Raw genomic sequence first — 21,179 nt, 5'->3', positions numbered from 1 at the left:
TCTGCCAGGGAGGGAGGGACATTGGACTGGAAATTGTATTGGTACACAAAATTTAAAAACATGCTATCTGTTTCATTGCCTTAAAAACTGTGGGCACTTTCATCAAATCTTGACTGGATTTTCATACAAGTGTCCAAACCTATCAACCAATAAATTGCTGAACGGGTAGTTTTGTTATTCATCATAGGGGATGTAGAAGATTTTATAGTTTGTTGTCCTATCCCTTAAGATCCCTGCAACTTTGATGAGTTGTTAAAAATACCACTTGTTTAAGAAACAAGTAAAGTAGGGCTTTTAAGTATTAGGAATAATACAGATATGTTACACCAGACTTTCGTATTCTCTAATAAAGTGAAACTCGAATCGGGCTAAAATAATTATACTATTCATATGACCCATTTACCCCATCATTTCTCCTCCTATTGGATGAACGAACTTACCAATAAAGGATGTTCATGTTAGCAACCTAAATATACGACAATTTTTCGCCTGACATATCCACGTATATTCTACTTTCATGAGTAGGTATTAGGTATAATTTTACATTCAAGTTTTAAATGTAAATATGTCCATTTGACTAATTTGTGAATGTTATCATCCTTGTTTTGCTTTAATATAAAAATTGGCGTTGGTGTTATTAAAGCCTTTTATCATAGACATTTATTTTAAATATCTCCCGAAATTATAGTCTAAAACCTGACCAATAAAATTATATTATATTATGTTTGTTTGTAGGTTCAGAAGAGATATAAAGAAAATAATTTGCTTTACTGGGAAAGAATATTTATTTTTTATTTTTTCTTGGAATGGAAATGTCTGTGAGACTTATTTTCTTGTGGAAAGGTTTGGTTATTCACAAATATAAACCGGGACTCGATAATTGCTGCTTTAACTACAACTAAGTAACTTTTAATATTTTCAAGAAAAAAATCTTGAATGACTAGCCCCAATACACTTTGACTAAAAATCAGCGGTGCCCTAACCCAACGGGGCTAATCAACTTGATTTAACCTAACCTATCCTGACCTAAAGTAAAACACAAACACACAAAAAACTACAGGGCACTGCACGACTATGCACTTTAAAGAAAACGCCCAATTGCTTTGCCCTAAGTTTTATTTTTTGCCCCTTTACCTTTCCTGAATTTTCTCCCCCTTAACAAACACCAATTTACAGGACTACAAGTAAGACAATGGATGACAAATCGATGTACTCTCCCAATGATGATAATTGATTTTACCCCTCCTTCTGTAGGTTGAAATTATTGGTTTGAAAGTTTGGACACTACTTGTTTTCAGCCAACCAATCAAGATTCAAGTAAAGTACCCAAAGTTTGGAACCAACGAATAACATAACGTGGTTATACAACTTTGGGTACCAGTGTAATTCTCAGTCTAATGTCCCCTCCCTCCGTGACTAATTCATTACAAACATCACATAATCTAAAAACTTGAATAATAATCCGTATCCCCATCATTCCTTTTACAATTTATTTTTTTCCTCACATATCTTGTAACCTTACAGCTATGTAAGAGAATCAAATATGATAAGCTGACTTTGGCCATAGCCCCCAGGAATACTGCTTCAATTTATTGAGGTTAGTTTACCTTTTATAAAAATAAAAGATGGAGAGTTATAAGAAAAGGGTTGTCCTAGGAATCATTAAATCAAATTAATAGGATAATGATATTTTACAAGAATTATTGTCAAAATAGCTAAAAATTATCATGTTTTATATGAACCATTAAAATTTAAAGCATAGAATTGCTGCGCTTTCTAGATTGTGCCTAACTGTTGCAAGAATTGTCATCTTAAATTAGAACACTACTAACATGCATAAATTAACAAAAGAGCTAACCGGACGTAAAGACACAAAATAAAGAAAAGCCTGGCTTCTAAAAATAAAATCATAAAGGTTTTACAATTACAAAATTTTAAAAATCTGTTTGGAAATTAAATCTGACTGCTAAATCCAACAAGGATGACAACATCCATAAAATCGAAGCACTGAAACGGTACGACAAACGGACATTAACAATTGTATAGTGTCTGAAATGAATAATCAAAATACAATAGTATAAGAGTCGAAGCAAAATTGTAAGTAAATTTGTTGAAAAACTGCTTGATACAGGATAATGTTTATGGACATACTTACATTTTTAGGACCTGATTATAGAGTTGCTTCGCTTATAATATTGTTCTTTGTTGTCCCAGAAATCAATATACAAAAAAATCTAATCAAACGAATAATTATATCACATAAAAATTTGTTGTTAAAAAAGTAGAAAAATCAACATGTTAAAAATGTACGTACGGACATTCTGGTAATGATTATAGAGTACCTAACTACTACAGGAATCACCATGCAAAGTTTGAATTCGATAGGACAATTCTAACATGCCTAAATTAATGAATAAAAACTATCTGTCTCGGACGGACGGACCGACCCTAATTATAGAAAAGCTTCGCTTTTAATAACAGGTTGAAATATCTAATACAAACTCAAGCATTTCGTAAGAATTAATATATTATTTATATTTGGATTTTGCACCAGATTTCCGTGTTCTCTGATAAAGTAATACTCGCAGATGGCTAAAATAACTATACCTATCCAACCCCTTTACCCCATTCCATTTTCTTTCTACTTTATCAACGAACTGTCCATATTACCACTGTCTTGTCGATATATACACTTATGTCCAATATCCAATTTCGTAAGCGACTGCATTAAAAAATGAAAATATTTACATAATCTGAACTTTCCAGATTTTGAATAAATTTTAATGCGAGACTTACAGATATGTAGGAATGTTCCCCCCCAGAATTTTTTTTTACAATGTAGTCTTTATATCAACCTAATACTAATGTTAGACAAGCATCAAATGACAAAAACAAGTATTGTAGGTTTAGATCCCTAATCAGTAAATTGAACATTAAAATCACAATATAGGAAAAATCCGGTCAGATTATTGGTTATAATGTGTACACATATTGGTACGAAAGTGTAGTATTGTTTTATTTCGTCTTAATCCTAACATATAAAGTCATAAGGTATTTTTCTCTGTAGCTTAAGACTTCTATAACTACTGAACCGATTGAGTTCTCCATTTCAGGGAAGCCTCATATAGGTCCAGTGATGGTATTAAACTGTTTTATTTTAAATCTAAGTCTTTGGACGGTGTTAGGCTATTTTTATGTCCTTACCTTCAAATTACAGAGTCCCCAGATGCTAAGGATGCAGCCGCTAGTATGTAATAAGTCAGCTAGGAATAGTTAAATTTTTTAGGATAAAACTTGCTTCGGAAAATTATTTTGTCCAAATATTTATCGTTTTCTTGGAATGACTAAATATAAATAAAAAATTTCCGTTCAGTGGTTATCAAGATCCGTTGCTACACACATATACATCCTGTTACTTTTATATGAGAATATAGAAAAATTTCCTACATTATCTACCATCCCTATCAGCCCTGAAGCCAATGTCTTGTGCAAACAACAGAAGGAAAAAGTTTTTCTAATAAAAGAATATGAATTGATTTTCTATTTTTAAATATATGTTTGATAAAAAAATATTTAGTAGCAAAACTACAATATAGATTAGTAACAAGCTAACAACTTGTAAGATGGGAAAAAAATTCAACATTTTCGTCAAATGTCTTAACCAAATTTAAAGATATTCAGGTTTAATTATGATATTCTTCCAATTGATTAATAAAAGGTATTCGTCGTTAACTGTCTACAGACCGACAGACAAACAAACAGACATCTACACATATATTTTATTGTAGTGTAGCTGCACTACTATAAATAGATTAAAGATACTAATAAACCAATGGTTTTATTATTACTTGGATTTTACACCATATTTTCGTATTTCCTAATAAAGTGAAACTTGATGGAGGTAAGATGAAATTCCCTCTTTTCCATACCCTTTACTCCTACTAGATGAATGAACTGAATAAATGTTAGGAATTTAAATTGACGACTCTTTTCCCCTGTCATAATATCCACATACATCCTACAATCATTAATAAACCTTTTTTTTATATCAACTGAATATTGATTATCCATTTTTTCCCTAATTTCCGAAGTTGTACGACAGATAACCCAGCTATTGCAAAAGCTATTTCCAGCTTACATTAAATTAATTAAGTTAATTCTTGAAAACAAAGCGATTTATACAGTATACATTCAAAATTTTATTTTTTCAAATTTTGATTTTTTAAAAAGTTTGAGCCTTTTTTAGCTAGTAGTAAATATTGAGATAGAATGAGAGTAATACATATACAATCGGAAACTCAAATTCAGCTGCCTTTTTTTATATGATGGTTGGTCTAGTAGCGGTTCCACGTACTTGTCTATTAATAAGGAAAAAAATACTGTTTTTTTCATAACTTTAATTATTGACATAATATTACTTTTGACATCACAGGAGAAGAAAAACATGAAAATAAGTTTTCCCAGAATCAATCAAAAATAAGGAGAACAAAAATCAAAAGTAGCGAAGCTTATAACTTTAAAAATTTAGATAATCAAGGCCAAAATAATTAACACACAGACGGAAAAAATTTTATTGTATGTAATACATTATAGGGATCGTTATACAATATTTTATTCCCAACAACCAAAGTTGCATTTCATCAATTAAAATTTAAGATATTACTTAATCATAGTTTAAATAGTTTATTTCATTTGTCCACTTTGACCGCTAAAAAGCTCCTTAAAATCCGTCACTCACCATCCCAATGTTTGACCGCCTAAGCTCCCTTCCATCCTTCACGTACCCGTCCACCCAAGCAAGCGCGCTGAACGCTTTTGACCACCTGAGGAAGCGCGCTGAGCACTAGTTGACCGCCATAGCAAGCACGCTAACCTGTATATGACCGCCCTACAGCGAAGCCATTTATATCAATTTGGGTATATAAGGTGAAACAAATCCTTATATCTTTAATTCTGAGTCTAAGAAGGTTAGGTTCTACACTTGTATGTATGTTGGAAGAAATTCCATTAAGGTTATTTGGAAGTGATATAGTTTTAACATTTTTTATCACAGTCGAATGACCCTTATGGATAATTAATACTTCGGTGTTACTGTTTCCTTGGGGTACCTGCTAATTGTGGATAAAAGTTTACTTGTTTGTTTTTGTCGAAGGGCATAATTCAGTGGTTGTTTTTACTTTAAATCACTGGTTAATGTTCTTTGACAAATGGCGAACATTACCGACTTTCTAAACTGAACGAATAGCCTCAAACCTGCCCAAAATCACTGCTTTATTATCAACCATCCACACTATATATTCTATATAACTATAGATAAGGTAGTGTCTCTATAGTCATGGTTATATAATATACATGACTAGAGTGGACACTGCTTTATTATCAACCATCTACACTATATATTCTAACTATAGATAAGGTAGTGTCTTTATAGTCATGGTTATATAATATACATGACTAGAGTAGACACTGCTTTATTATCAACCATCTACACTATATATTATATATAATTATAGATAAGGTAGTGTTTCTAAAGTCATGGTTATATAATATACATATATATTCTATATGACTAGAGTAGACCAGCTTTATTTTCAACCATCAACACTATATATTCTATATAACTATAGATAAAGTAGTGTCTTTATAGTCATGGTTATATAATATACATGACTAGAGTAGACACTGCCTTATTTTCAACCATCCACACTATAAATTCATATAACTATAGATAAAGTAGTGTCTTTCTAGTCATGGTTATATAATATACATGACTTTATTATCGACCATCTATAAATATATGTATATATTCTATATAACTATAAATAAGGTAGTTTCTTTAGAGTAATGTTTATATAATATACATGACTAGAGTAGACACTGCTTTATTATCAACCATCTACATATATATATATTCTATATAACTATAGATAATGTAGTTTCTCTATAGTCATGGTTATAAAATATACATGACTTTATTATCGACCATCTATAAATATATATATTCTATATAACTATAAATAAGGTAGCGTCTTTATAGTCATGGTTATAATATACATGACTAAGAGTAGACACTGCTTTATTATCAACCATCTACAAATATATATATTCTATATAACTATAGATAATGTAGTTTCTCTATAGTCATGGTTATAAAATATACATGACTTTATTATCGACCATCTATAAATATATATATTCTATATAACTATAAATAAGGTAGTGTCTTTATAGTCATGGCTATATAATATACATGACTAGAGTAGACACTGCTTTATTATCAACCATCTACACTATATATTCTATATAATTAAAGATAAAGTAGTGTCTCTATAGTCATGGTTATATAATATATACATGACTAGAGTAGACACTACTTTATTTTCAACCAGCTACACTATATATTCTATATGACTATAGATTAGGTAGTGTCCCTATAGTCATGGTTATATAATATACATGACTAATAATCATCTACACTATATAATATATAAATATAATATATTCTATATACTTTATTGTCATTACTGCATGCCTTATCTATAAAGAAACTTTGCTTATCAACAACAGAAAAGCTGAAAACAAAAATAAATAAACTAGAAAAAAAACTTATCTATTGTGTTTTGTGTACATGGAGTGAAAAGTTTTTCCCTCTATAACAATAGAAAATATCTTGTTTGTCAGTCAATGTAGCAATAAAAATTTAAATTGGATATTTTGTTCTTCAAATTACTTTTAAAAAGTTGGCAAATTTTCTGTCTGTCCTTCTATATCTGAATTGTTATTTTAGATTTTTTTCTCTTGGTGAGTTTAAATTTAAGACAGGAGGAAAAGTATAATGTAAGATTCATTTAACCCTTACAGATCGGGGGGGGGGGGGGCTCCAAGAGCCCCCCCCTCTAGTTTTTTCAATCTCATTTTTTTTGTAGGTAAGATGGAGTGCTGTGACTTCATGACTTTTTAAGTTTAGTAATTATACGTCGGCAAGAGTTGATTTTATTAGGATATCTGGTCTGTGTCGGTCGTGGTGTCCAGTCAAAGTCGGTTGGGTAGCACCAAAATTAGAAAAAAATTCTATATAAATCTTAATTTCTACATTATGACTTTTGTGTATAAGGAGAAACCTAAATTTTTTTGGTGAATACTTAGATATCAATGACCTTCTGAGAAAAAATGTGTTATGACCGTTTGACCGCTCCCTGACCGACTTTATGACCGATTTTTGTCCGGCTTTTACTACAGACATATATCATGAATATCGTGGCTTCTATTACAGCTAGAGTCCTATAAATTTTTTTGGTAAATCCTTGAGCAACGTCAAACAGATAAAAGTATTAATCGGCGCCGCCAACCGCCGTTTTACCGCCGTAACCGCCGAAAATGGCGGTTTCCGTTATTTGCCGTTTTTTGGCGATGATCAGAAAAAGTAATTTTTTTGTTATGAAAAATAAAAGTTCGTCCTAAAATTTGGTCATCCTAGCTGCAAAATTGGCCGCTCTACAGCTGTTTAAAAATTTAGCGGCTGGCCGCTAAAAAGCGGCTAAGGAGCGGCCTGGCTGCTGTGACTAGAAAAAGTAATTTTCTCTAAAAATACACATGAACCACCAGAAAAAAATTTTACGTCTTTATCTGTAACAGGAGCCGAGATAGAGGGGGGGGCTCTTGGAGCCCTCCCCCCGATCTATTAAGGTGGGAATTGGGGCCCGAGCTCTAAGGGTTAAGTATACACTTGTTAATTTTCAGGGAAAGTTTATCAAAATCATTCCAACTTAGCCTCCGATAGCTTTGAGGCCAGGATACACAATAAGATCTTATTTTTTTGTGCATCTCTGAACTAAACTAAACCCTTCTTCTGAATCTTTAAGTCCTAACTGTGCATGATAATGAGTTGCGCCTGTTTTGAGAAGAAAAAAAACATTAACCTTTGTCAACGATCGTATGACACAGTCGCGGGTTAATCATTCTAACTGTGCTGAAATACACCTAACTTTACTATTAACAACAGTGATTTGTTACAAATTATATTTTTAAAAGCAAAGCTTTTCCATAATTATGGTCGGTCCGTACGTCCGTCCGCGATAGTTAGCTTTTATTCGTTAATTTAGGCATGTTAAAATGTGGATTTTTTTACTTTTTTAATAACAATTTTTTATGTGATAAAATCATCCGATCTATCTGATTTTTTGATTACTGATTACTGATTACTGATTCCTATTACAATAAGGTACAATATTATGAGCGAAGCATCTCTATAATCAAGTATTAAAAATGTCAGTTGTCCTTGAACAGAATTCTGTATTTAAGAAGTTTTGCAACAAATTTACGTATAATTTTGTCAAACCTTTTATTTTCATATTATGTATATTCAGTTCTGACACTCAACAAAAGTTAATGTTCGTCTGTCATATCGTTTCAGAGCTTCGCTTTTATGGATGTTGTCATCCTTGTTCTTTCAATAAATACATGTACAATTTAAACATTTCACCATGAAATACACTTCTAGAAACCATTATGTAATGTAGAGTGCTAATAAAAATCACCTAAAAATAGTTAAAAGTTTATATGCGAAGGGTAGCACTGCAGTGTCATAACTAAAGTCAAGGTTCAAAAGTTATAAACTTTATACAGACAATCAATTATCAGTACTGTAACCAGGGAGGGAGGGGACATTGGAAAATAAATTATTCTACACTCCAATTTTTAGAGAATGGATAATTTTTTTCATCCAGATATGGTATTTCCACAAATTTGGTGATTTTTGTTCTATCTCTTTATTTTTTCGTAACAGAACCTTAAAAATTTTTTCAGTGGACTGGAAATACCCTACTCTAAAATATTTCCACTTAGTAGTAGTTTATAATTTCTGCCTTATTGTGCTCAGGGCGCTTACTATTTTCTTGTACAGCTAACTCGAAAAGTTAATATTTCCCTTCTCAATTCTAAATATAAAAGCTTGCTTCACCATATTAAATACATTTCCAAATAAATTTTAATTCTAAAAAACTGAAAAAAACGGTGATATCCTATTATTTAAATATTGTGTTGCAGATCTCAAGCTTTACTTATTTAGGTCCCGGGATGGTTTCAGGCTTTTTATCTGCCCACCCCTCCTCCGAATACAGAGCTTCTAGAGGAGCAATCTTTAATTCACATTATCTAAATACACAGTTAACCAATTCACAATTTTTATCGTGCTTCAAGTTAAATACAATTTCTAAGGATATTAATTCACTGTAATATCACAGCAGCAAATTTAATCACTAATAATGCAACTAAACTGCACAATGCAGGAACCAGGATTTTTTTAATAATCATATCCTAAAACAAAACAGCAATAAAGGAAGTTGAAAGGTGATAAAGAGAAGTTCCCCTCAACATTTCAGGATTAAAATTACTTAAAATCTGTCCCTGTCAGTGTTAGACTTAATGTTAAAATGTGACCCTGACAAAAAGTTTTGACTTGAAAATGATGGCCTGGCAAATTTTGTCGACCGACTGATGCCAAATAGTTACTTTTTACCTGAGACAACTTTCTTAAATTGTAAGACAAGGACGATTAAGCCAAAATAAAATGAGGATTCTTCGATTTGTTTCCCATCAGTTATTCTATAGTACGGAGACATTTATTTACAAATCAAGAGCGTCATTTTTCAACTATAATGGGTTCAAGCTTCCAGTCAAATGTGCTTATTGGGTCAATCTGTACTTAATTTTGAACACACCCCTGTAGTGTAATTAAACAAATAATTAAAAACAATTTAACCTAACAAGCGCATTCATGGTATTTAAAAAGTAATTTAATTTTTACACAATCAAAACTAAAGTTTAAGAAAAATTGGGATAATAATATATTATTTAAAAGTCAAGTAAAAGCTTTCAGAAAAAAATGTTATTTACTTGTAAAGATGTTATTCTATCTCTAAGTGGATGTACATAATAACAACATATTTATAATAATGTGATTTTATTACATAAGTTGAAAAAAAATATTTGTGCTTTTTGCTTTACACTATTTGAAGATTTAAATCAAATCTTCACTATGCCTTTAAATCCCTTTTACTTGAAGTTTGTTTTTAGTCCAATTACGATATGAGATAAACCAACCACTTTCTTTTTATTTAGGATTGGCCCAGGGAGGGAGATGACATTGGATTGTAATATATTATGGTTTCCAAAGTTTTATAATAACTCCCATAACTTTGGGAACTTCCATAAATGTTGGCTAGTTCAAACTAAGCAGTGTCAAAAATGTTTGGAAAAAAAATAATGTACATAAGGGGTAATTTAGTCTATCATCTTTTTTGTTAAACATTAATTTACTGACCATTGTTTTATCCCTAAAGATACCTGGTCATGCTTTTACTGGCAAAATATTGAATGTTAGAAAGTTGCCTCAGATATTGATTAGACAGATTCTCTATCCATAAGGATAGGATTGTCTTTACAATTATAAAGAAAATAACAAGGACATTATTTCATCTAACAGAAGCATGACTCCTAAAAAAGACGAAGCAAATATTATAGTCTTTATTGTCTTTTTTCTTTCTCAAATTCAATTTTAACCTAATCCTAATATATAATAACTTAACATAAGCCCAAAAGAAGGAAGATATCATAGGACTCTAAATTATACTGGTACCCAAAGTTTAATAACCATGTTCTTTATTCGTTTGCTAAAATTTTTTTTTGCCTTTTTTTATAAATTTTGATTGGTTGTTTGAAAGTAACAAAACTTTTCCACCATTTATTTCTTTACAAGGGATCATTTTGTATAAAATCATTGGGGATGTACATTAATTTATCGTCATATGTCTTATCCGTTAAGATCCTTGGATAAACCATTGAGTTTAAACATCAAACAAACAGACAAACAAGATTGAGACTTATAAAATAGTTTCGCTTCTAAAAATATAAAAATATTCCCCAATAAATATGTTTAATGTAGAGAAATTTTAGAGTAACAAAATTAAACTTTATAATGTGATTTTTCAAATTGTTCTAGATGCTTGATGTCCCTCATTCTAACTTTATGAATTTAAGCATTGCTTAACTATATTTCGCATGAGTCTAGGGGGGTGGGGGAAGGTCAAGTCCCCCATCTAATACATATATGTCGTTTGTAGCATGACTGAATGACAAACAGATTAAGTAAATTACGGACTAAATGCTCATTGGTACAGAAAATCTTCACCAATTTATGTTTACCCATTACAAACGTGCAGGCAGGCGGACGGATATTTCGAATTATAGAGCAGTTCGTCACTAATAGCCTGTTATAAACATAGTTATTTTTTATTACATATTAGTGGTTTCCTGCGGGGGGATTAATTGATATTTACACAACATACATATTAACAGTTAGGTAAACCAAATATGATTGCTGCATGTATACCTGAAATTTATATGTCGTAGTTTTGTTAATAATTTGAACTAATTGAAACATTTATTTGTGGTAGAATTATAATAGACGTCCAAGAAGAGGGGGGGGGGGGGGAAGAGGACTAATACCCGTTCTAAGAATCAAATTGAAGTATATATGTATATCAGATTACCCTACCACCCCCCCCCCCAAAAAAAAACACTAAATATGTGGGTTCCCTAGGCCCCTCAAAACCTTCAACTTAAATGGAGGCTAACCATATTTGTCACTCCCAAACATAATTCTAATATATTTACCTAACTGTTCATATTTATAGGTTATAATCAAACACTTCATTTAATTACATAATCTTTTATTAACAAGGATGAGAAAATTGTATTGACGTGCATTCCTAATAAACCAAATGGCCCTCCTGTAGATCAAATTATTGGTTGGAAAGTCTAGATATTTATAATTTAAATCAATTACTCATATATTTAAAGCTAGTAAATGAAAGAACTTGCTGTAAAACTAATTGTAACTGTCAATCCAATGGACCTTCCTCCCTTTTTAAAAGCGAAGCTTTTCTATAATTAGGGTCGGACCGTCCATCCGTCCGTCACAAATGGATAGCTTTTTTCGTTAATTTAGGCATGTTAGAATTGTCCTATCCATCTCAAACTTTGCATGGTGATTCCTTTAGTAGTTAGGTACGGTTTAGAAAGCGTAGCAACTCTATAACCATTACAAGAATGTCCGTGCGTCCATTTTAAACATGTCGATTTGTTTTACTTTTTTAACAACAAATTTTCATGTGATCTAATCATCCGATTGATCTGATTTTTGGTATGTTGATTGCTGGGACAACAAAGTATAATGTTATAAGCGAAGCAACTCTATAATCAAGTCCTAAAAATGTTAGTATGTCTATAAACATTATCCTGTATCAAGCAGTTTTTCAACAAATTTACTTACAATTTTGCCTGGTTCGAGTCTTATACATTTATATTTTGATTATTCAGTTCTGACACTATACAAATGTTGTAGAGTGACTAAGTTATAGAACGCAAAATCCATAAAAAAAGGATTTTAGCGACGAAGCTACTGTATAATTTGATATGTCCGTAAGAAACTTTATTGTGGTAAACTACTATGTTTCCATTTAAGATGATTAATGAAATTTTTCTTGAAGATTCCGTATACCAATTTTTTAATCATATTAAATAAAATAGATTTTTGTAGGAAAAATGTTATTTATTGAGCTGTTATTTTAGATGTTATTGGTCTGTCTCTAAAGCTCTGAAGAATATACCATCTTTTGAGTGGCACCTTGCTCATAGAGTTTATATGCCCAATATAATTAAATTAAATAAAATCATACTCACAAGGAGATTACAACAAAATATCTTATAAAATTAAAATAAAACGACAAAATTAAATTTTTCTTATTAATAATAGTAAAAACTGTATTTTTTACTAATATTAATTTATTTTATTTTATATTTTAAAAATATTAAAATTTATTTGTTTACATTTTGTACAGCAAATAAAATCCAATTTGACAAAAATTAGGTTAGTTGGCTATAAGCTTTATAGATTTAAACATCTTTTTATCACATATTAAAAATGAATTCATTAACCAAAGTAAGTTATGGTTTTGTATTTTTGAAGGTGAAAAATATTACGTGGATGTCATTTTTATTTTTACTGATAATATCCCTAGATTTTTGTAATGATTTTTAATAATTATTATGTGAACATGTGAAATTTAATTTTCAAATTCTTGCAGGAAATTTATGAAGATTTAAAAATCTTACTCTCTGAATTGTCCTTTTAAAGTTTACTGTTTTTTTTTAATTGGAGGCTTTAAATTTAGGGCATTGGGTCTGATTGTGGCAGTCTTTAAGCAATTAGAGCGAAGCATGTTGTTCATGCAACTCTCAATTAGATTTAATGGCCACCTTACCTACCCCGAGTTTTATTAAATTGCTGCGTTACTTATATGCCCAATTTTTAGGTACTGCTTATCTTAATAAGCTAGACTGGCTCCCACAACGCGTCTATCATGGCAGTTTAAATTAATATTGCATTGCTGTGCTTATTATCAACATGATTATCCTTGTTTAGGTATTACTTATCCTAATAAGTTTGACTGGCGCATACAGTGCGTCTATCCTGGCAGTTACCCCACCAGAAAGAGCTAAAGAGTTAAGTGCTGTTATTGACAAAAGGTTAGTAAACTTTTCTTTTCTTTATGTTTGGATGATTAAAGTTTCGTCCATATCCTTTTAAAGGGCATCGCCCTTTAGAGTAGGTTGTAAACTCCCATATTTATCATTTAATATTTTAACATACTTTTCAAAATCCACGGCGAAATAAAATTTTAAAAGTGCTGTATATTGAAACTCTGAATTCAAACTTTTAGAGGGTATTTAAATAACCGCTAAAACTCTTTATTTATATTCCACATAAAGCTGTGATAAATCTTCTGGCAGTTAGCGAAATCTTTAGCTTTATTTCAAAAGACTGACAGCCATCGTTTACTTCATGTAGATGAAATAGTTTGCTTTGAAATTTTGATACTTTTCCCTTGGTAAGGTTTAGTGATTTTTTTAATTGTCTAAAAAATATTTTACTTTAAATTTTCCTTAGAGGAATAATGATCAAATAAGTAGATTAGGGACGTCCAAGCTTTTATTTCGAATGGGATATTATGAGGGTTTTCAATAGTTTAAGGTGTGTATATAATGTAATTTATTTAATTTTGAGGGGTATTAATACCATTTTACCCCCTCAGTTGGACGTCTAATAGCGGACTATCCTTTATTATAGAAAGCTTCACATCCGTGAATTAATTTTTAATATGAGGGGGGGGGGGGTTAATGCAACCATCTCTTAATCAATGCTCAAATGGCCCTTAGAATCCAAAGTTCAGGATTAAATTTGGAAGTAGTAATCCCTGGTAGGACTATTTTCACTAAATTGAATTAAAATTGGGAATGTAAAGGCTTACGGCTGTAGGCTAAGCCGATTAACCGTTTTTGGGCTTTTCTCAGGGCAAAATAGTCGGCAATAATACCACTAAGTGACTAAACTTTTCAAAATTTCTAATACTGGCTGCTTATTAGCTAGAACAGACTAAAAACTGCTGGTAGAAGCTATAAAATGCCAAGAATATCATTTTAATAAAAAAAATGTACATATATCATTCATAAAGTTAATTCTTACGTAATAATGGATTTGCCCTGAAAATAGCTAAAAACCTACTTAACGGCTGCCAGCCGTTACTTTTCAACTTTTTATTCGATTTAGGAAAAATAGAACTACCAAGAATTATTCATTTAAAATTTCATCCTAAAATTTGTTTTTTTTAGTGCCATTTGCTCATTGATTACTAGATGGTTGCATTAAAAACTCCTCCCTTACATTATTTTCTCTTTAGGAAATCTATTCCTGAATTACCGAACGGTGTTATTGAGTATATGACATTAAAGAATTATTTAAACAATAATCTTTCAGAAAAAGTATCATTTAAGGTAAGTTTTCAGATTAATGTTTCATTAAGTAGAGCAGCAATAACAAGTTAATATATGTTTAATATTTATTGTAATATTTAATAATTAATAATTTGGGCAGTTTCCCTCTACAGGTCCTCCTTTAAATAAAGAGTTATCATATTAATGTTTTGCCCTATGTTAGGGTACATTGGATACTGGATAGACCGGCAGGGTTAGGGCAACGAAGTTATATAACAGTTTGTTATATTCTATTTAAAATCTGTTTGTTTTTTTAGGGAGGGGGGACTTAGTGCGGGGTTGGTTAATAAATTTTGATTTGGAGAAAGCACCAGAATTTTCTTAGACTTTTACATAAAACAAATCTTAAATGATTAATATCAAATTTGTGTACAACCCAAATTACTCAGGGATCTCTAGGGATAAGACAATGGTCGATAAATTGATGTACATCCCCAATAATTGTACATAAAGATAAACATTTTTTTTATTACAATTAATAATTGTTTGAACGCTGAATTAAATGATCCAACCAATCAAATTTCACCAGAAGTCTCTAAAAGAAATCACTGTTAAAAAAACTTTAGAGAGCTAGTGCATTGAAAAGCCCATTGTCCCCTCCCTAATTGCAAATGAAAATCTCTACCTCTATTAAAATCCTATCAAGTTGAAGGTTTAGTTTACATACTTCAATTACTAATTTTTAGGACTTAACAGAAGCTGTCGTCTCTGGTTTAACCCAAGCTTTGATGGGCAAGGGAGTTGCTATAAGAGGTAATTATAGAGAAGCTTTGCTATATGTTAATGTAATTATTGAGTGGTTATTGGTTTAAAGACTTACTTGGCAAGGGAGTTCCTGTAAGAGGTTAGTTTAGAGTAGCTTTACAATAATATGTATTCAAAATTACTGTAGTGTTTAACCAAAACTTTGGTGGGCAAGGGTGATGCTGTAAATGGCAATTAAGAGACAAGCTCCGCTAAAATCTCTTAATAATCTCTTCTATATTAAGTTACAGTGGATTTTTAAAGATTTGGTAAAAATAACTAGAGTAAATGTCGTCCTAACAAATATTTTCATTAAGTTATATTCACAAAGAGCTATATTATTCAAAGCTTAAGATTTTATACCATCATAGTCTGTCAGTTCTAGTTTTTAATGTTTTATTTTGCATAGTAACGAAAAGATATCAAACTAACAATACTATGCATGGCAACCCTGCTTACATTATTATTGGTTGGATGGCAACTTTTATATTTTGACTAGAAGTACTTTTTCTTTTGGTACAGCAACCATGTTTTTATTTCAAATTTTGTAACCCTGATTTTTATTAAATATATTAAATACCTAGGTATGGCAAACCTGTTTTAGATTATTGTTGGAAGGATAGCCGCCCTCATTTCCAGTGATCTGGTAACCTTGGCAAATATCTAACCTTAATATGTATATAGGTATGGGTTCTATTGCAGATGATTGTTGTTTAGATGGCCGTATTCATACCCAGTGATCTAGTGACCTTGGCAGAGATCTTAATATGAAATTTATCTCGTTTTGGCAACCTTGTTGCAGATGGTTATTGGCTAGATGGCCGCTCTGATTCCCAGTGATCTGTTTACCTAAAATAACTATGGTATGGCAACCCTGTTTTAGATTTTTGTTGGAAGGATAGCCGCCCTCATTCCCAGTGATCTGGTAACCTTGGCAAATATCTAACCTTAATGTGTTTCTAGGTATGGCAACCTTGTTGCAGATGATTGTTGTTTAGATGGCCGTATTCATACACAGTGATCTAGTGACCTTGGCAGAGTTAATTATGATATGTATCTATGTATGGCAACCCTGCTGCAGATTGTTGGCTAGATAGCCGCTCTGATTCCCAGTGATCTGGTTACCTGTGCCCTTAGAGAGCCAACGATAATAATTATCTAGGTTGCAGATGGTTGTTGGCTAGATGGCCGCTCTGATTCCCAGTGATCTGGTTACCTAAAATAACTATGGTATGGCAACCCTGTTTTAGATTATTGTTGGAAGGATAGCCGCCCTCATTCCCAGTGATCTGGTAACCTTGGCAAATATCTAACCTTAATATGTTTCTAGGTATGGCAACCCTGTTGCACATGATTGTTGGTTGGATGGCCAACCTGAACCAGTAATCTGGTGACCTTGGCAGAGATCTAACCATAATATGTCTAGGTATGGCAACCTTGCTGCAGATGATTGTTGGTTGGATGTCCGCCTTGATACCCAGTGATCTGGTTACCTGGGCTCTGGGCAGGGAGTTGGTGGTTGCTGATGTTATGCTCGCTGAAACTATGATTGAGGTACCAATTTTTTAAAGATTATGTTCTCATATATCCCCCCCCCCCAAAAAAAAAAAAAAAAATTTCCCCTTTTTGTTTTAATATTAAAATTTGGTATTATCCTCTTAGAAATTTTTTTTCAATTTGAAAATTTGAGCCTTCCCCTCCCCCTCTCTCTCCGACAACCCGACAACGAACAACTCTGGCCGCGGCGCTCGGCTCCCTTGCCTGCCTAGCCGCAGCGCTCGGCTCCCTAACCTATAACCTAACCTAAACTAAAAGTTGTTAGTTGTTAGTTAAAAAAAAAATTTCCTAAGAGGAAAACTCCTAAAATTTGAAAATTTAAAGATTGGAGGATTGAAGTCAACTATTCGACACCTCAAGAGGTGTCTTGGGGTGTAGCAGTTAGTCTTCCAAATAGGTGACACTGAATGCAATCCTGCTTGTTTACTGATCTAAGTTTCTTTTTAGGATTTATTTAAAGTGTATGCTATGTGGCGCAATTAAACACCAACAAATCTACAAGAGAAATTATATAGTAGCTACGCTACTTATAATCTGCCAAAATTTATAAAGGTTTAGTTCCATTAAGTTCAAATTGTTATTTATCCCTTAGTATTCTAGTTAGTTTTCCATTGATAGTAAAATGAAAATTCTTTTATACGATATGATTAATTATTGAGTATGGATCAGAACCGATTTTATTCTAGCCAAAATTAATCAGATTCCTTAAGCGTTTTGAAATAAGGAAGCTACTATATAATTTACTAGCGGCTTTGCCCCTAGCCTCTAGGGGCTTTGCCCCAAGAGGTTTGATCAAACCAAGTTTTCGTATTTTAGATATATAAGAAAATTTTTTTTTTAAATTTCTTTTGGGGGGGGAATTTTTTTTTTTTGGGGGGGGGTAGTCGACCCCACTATTTTAATTTTAGTTTTAAAAAGAACATTTTTTTTTTGGGGGGGGGGGGTATTTCATTTTTGGGGGGTTAGGGGTGTCTCCCCCTCCAAGAAAATAGTAATAAACGTTCCCGGGAACTATGAGAAGCTACCCTGTTAAGGAGAACCCGATCGGTTCAGCGGTCAGCGAGATCTTCGCTACAAACAGACAAACAAACAGACAGACAGACGGACAGACAGACAGACATCGTTCTACTTTGTATTATAATTTATTAAATGTCTGTCTTTCTGTAAAAAAAACTGGATCGCGGGAGGGAGGATCTGAATATAAAAAAAATAATTTGAATAAGATTCCCTCTACCAATGAGCTATACTTGGGTCATCTACCTGAGAAACATTTATATAAAATCATTTAAATATTTTTTGATATTAAATTTTTTTTCTTACAATTTTTCCTTTTTATTCTTTTAGTATATCAGAGATTTTTTTGTGCTTTACTTATTATGGAGGTTAATCATTTTAGAGGCTTTTTTGATATTTCATTTTGATGGAACTAACCCTTTAAGAAAATATAATATTGTTATGACTAAATTATTTATGTAATGTAAATATATGTAATTGACTAGATAAAGTTAAATAAAAATATGTAATTAAATAATTACTTATTGATTGTATTATTCTAACAGCTGCCTTTTTAAAAGCAAGCTTTTCTATAATAAGGATCGGTCCGCTAACGCTCGATCATTTAATACCTTGGGATTTAAATATCCATTTATGCTAAATTTTGTTTGCTTAAATAACTCATTTATTTCCCGGAGGTAACCATTTATTTCCCCGAGGTAGTCATTTTTAGAAGATTTTCAAATTATTTTGGAAGATTTTTGAATTTTTATTAATTATTAAAAGAAACTTGATATCAGGGATAAACATGATCATAGCCGGGAAATAAATGAAAATTAAAAACCAAAATTAAACCACATTTTAGCATAAAAAAATGATTTTTTTGTTTAAATGAGAATGATATTCCTATTACTACAATGTACAATATCATAAGCGAAGTATTTCTATAAAAAAAATCCTTAAACTAAGTATGTTCTATGTTTTCGAAGTTTTGCTACTTTAATTACAATATTTTTGGACTTTGGCATTGATATTCTACTTTTTAGGTTCTGACAAGTTACAAAAGTGTTAATGTCAGTTTGTCCTATCGTTTAATAGCTTCATTTTTAAGGATGTTGTCTTCCTTGTTTAAGGAGCAAATCTACTCTTTATTTCCATTGGTTTGTATGTTTTTCTTTGAGAAATGCTGTCCCAGGCTCCAGCTGATATTTAAGACTAGAGTTGGCTCAATATAACTATATCGCTATTGGCTAGTTTTCTATAAGTACATATCTATTTATCTATTTCTCAATAAATCAATTTTCCTCCCCCGCCATTACTATCTAAAAGAAAGAAGTAAATATTTATTAATTTAAATGATTTTCAAAAGATTTTTTCAATTATATTTTTTTCACATTACCATCACCAAAGGGTTAATATGATTAAAATTTTAGTTTTAATATTTTAACACAAAGGAAGTGTCGCCACAATCAAATTCTTTTAAAATACAGTTTTCTTAGATTTACTCTTATGAACGTATATTTTTTTATTTATGAAATAAGGATTTAATACTTAAATGTAATTCAAATATCTACATGAAGTGAAAAACTTAATTCATTCCATAAACAAATAGGATAAATGTCTTATTGCTTTGGTCAATGAGAGTTTAATGTTGATTATTGGAGCACTATGAGTTTTAAACACTTTTCCATTGGAAGACTCGAGCTCATTTATAGACGTTTATTTCCTATGTAGATCTGTCATGGATCTTGATGCAATGAAGTAGGTTGTTTTGTAAATGTTAAAAATTGGAAGTTTTCATTAATTAAAAGTAATCACAAATATACTTAGGAATACTTACCAAAAAGATTAGTTATTTACTATGACCAAAATGATCTGAAACAATTTTGACATTTTTTGTTTTTATTTAATTTACATGACCTAACATTTGTGTACAACAATTAAGAATTAAGTCTTACAATTATACTGAGACACTAGTTTGGCAACAGAATAATAAAAAATTGCTTTTATATTCTCCAATAGTTAACATTTATTAATTAACAGTAAAAACCTATAATACATTTTCAGCCGATTGAAAACTAGAATGTAAATTAGTTATTCTTTAGGTTTTACATCCATGCATACTGAACAATTTCATAAACAACTTTAATTCTAAAGAAAATATTTTGGTTTCCCTTGAAAGATCGTCTAAAGAATAATAAAATATTTAAAACGTCTAAGACGACCTAAGTATTCTTTAGCCTTACAAAGTTTTACAAGTTAATGTTATATTAAAGATTCACTACAATTGGAAATTACAGTCGAAAGTAAAACCTGGGAAAACCTGAGATGGGTTTTTAAAAGATGAATGCCGCGTTTTTTCGGCGTTTTTTAGACATTGATTGATTGAACGAAGACGATAGAATTTCAACAGAGTATATAACTTAAGAATACTGAATTTTAAATTATTTTTTTTAGCAATTTTTATAATGTCTAACACAGCTCTAAAAAGATGCATTAATTAATATGCAGCAAAAATGGATTGAAGATAATTTGTTTTTCTTCTATGAAGGCCGTACCAACAAAAGCGAAATAATTAAATAAATCGTTGTATACTCTTTTAGATTTCGCGAATGCCGCGCTTGTTAATCATAGCGTAAAAAATGTCGAAAAAACGCGGCATTATCTTTTAAGAACCCATCTCTGATTTTCTCGTCTGCAATTTAACATACAGCTGGTTTGCAGTGTACGAGGATTCGCCTGACCAATTGCCATCTTTAACTCCGTCTTTAGTCCGTCGGTCTTTCATGCTCGAGCAGATAAAATTGTATTTTTTATTTTTGCTATTTAGGATAGAAGGCTCTTTTTAAAAGAAATGTTTGACCTAGGCATATATATTCATATACCTATTAGAAATATGATATTATCTCGGACATTATCAAAGACTGCTAAAAGTGTTAACTCTTGAACTTACGTACGTTAAACTACATTTTTCCTTTCAATTGATTGGCTGT

The 21,179-nt window shown here is 31.3% G+C and overlaps 1 protein-coding gene across 1 annotated transcript; it reads left to right on the top strand.

Moving 5' to 3' along the window:
• Positions 1-12,817: 12,817 nt before the first annotated feature.
• LOC145321981 (uncharacterized) lies at positions 12,818-17,745 on the top strand. The gene is made up of 6 exons (XM_080163703.1): positions 12,818-13,000; positions 13,484-13,587; positions 14,799-14,892; positions 15,579-15,645; positions 17,063-17,190; positions 17,641-17,745. The coding sequence occupies exons 1-6, from the start codon at positions 12,983-12,985 to the stop codon at positions 17,674-17,676; spliced, it is 447 nt and encodes a 148-aa protein (XP_080019829.1). The 5' UTR covers positions 12,818-12,982; the 3' UTR covers positions 17,677-17,745.
• Positions 17,746-21,179: the final 3,434 nt, after the last annotated feature.

The sequence above is a fragment of the Acartia tonsa genome, chromosome 6 (genome assembly GCF_053477335.1).
Source record: "Acartia tonsa isolate MP-2025a chromosome 6, ASM5347733v1, whole genome shotgun sequence".
Lineage (NCBI taxonomy): Eukaryota > Metazoa > Arthropoda > Copepoda > Calanoida > Acartiidae > Acartia > Acartia tonsa.
The sequence above is the reverse complement of the archived record's forward strand: the minus strand, read 5'-3'. Positions and strand labels throughout refer to the sequence as shown.

Excerpts from the sequence above, each read along its gene's own strand:
- LOC145321981 (XM_080163703.1), top strand. Across the intron at positions 14,893-15,578 it reads CAGAAAAAGTATCATTTAAG|GACTTAACAGAAGCTGTCGT; the intron begins GTAAGTTTTCAG and ends ACTAATTTTTAG. Across the intron at positions 17,191-17,640 it reads TCGCTGAAACTATGATTGAG|GATTTATTTAAAGTGTATGC; the intron begins GTACCAATTTTT and ends GTTTCTTTTTAG.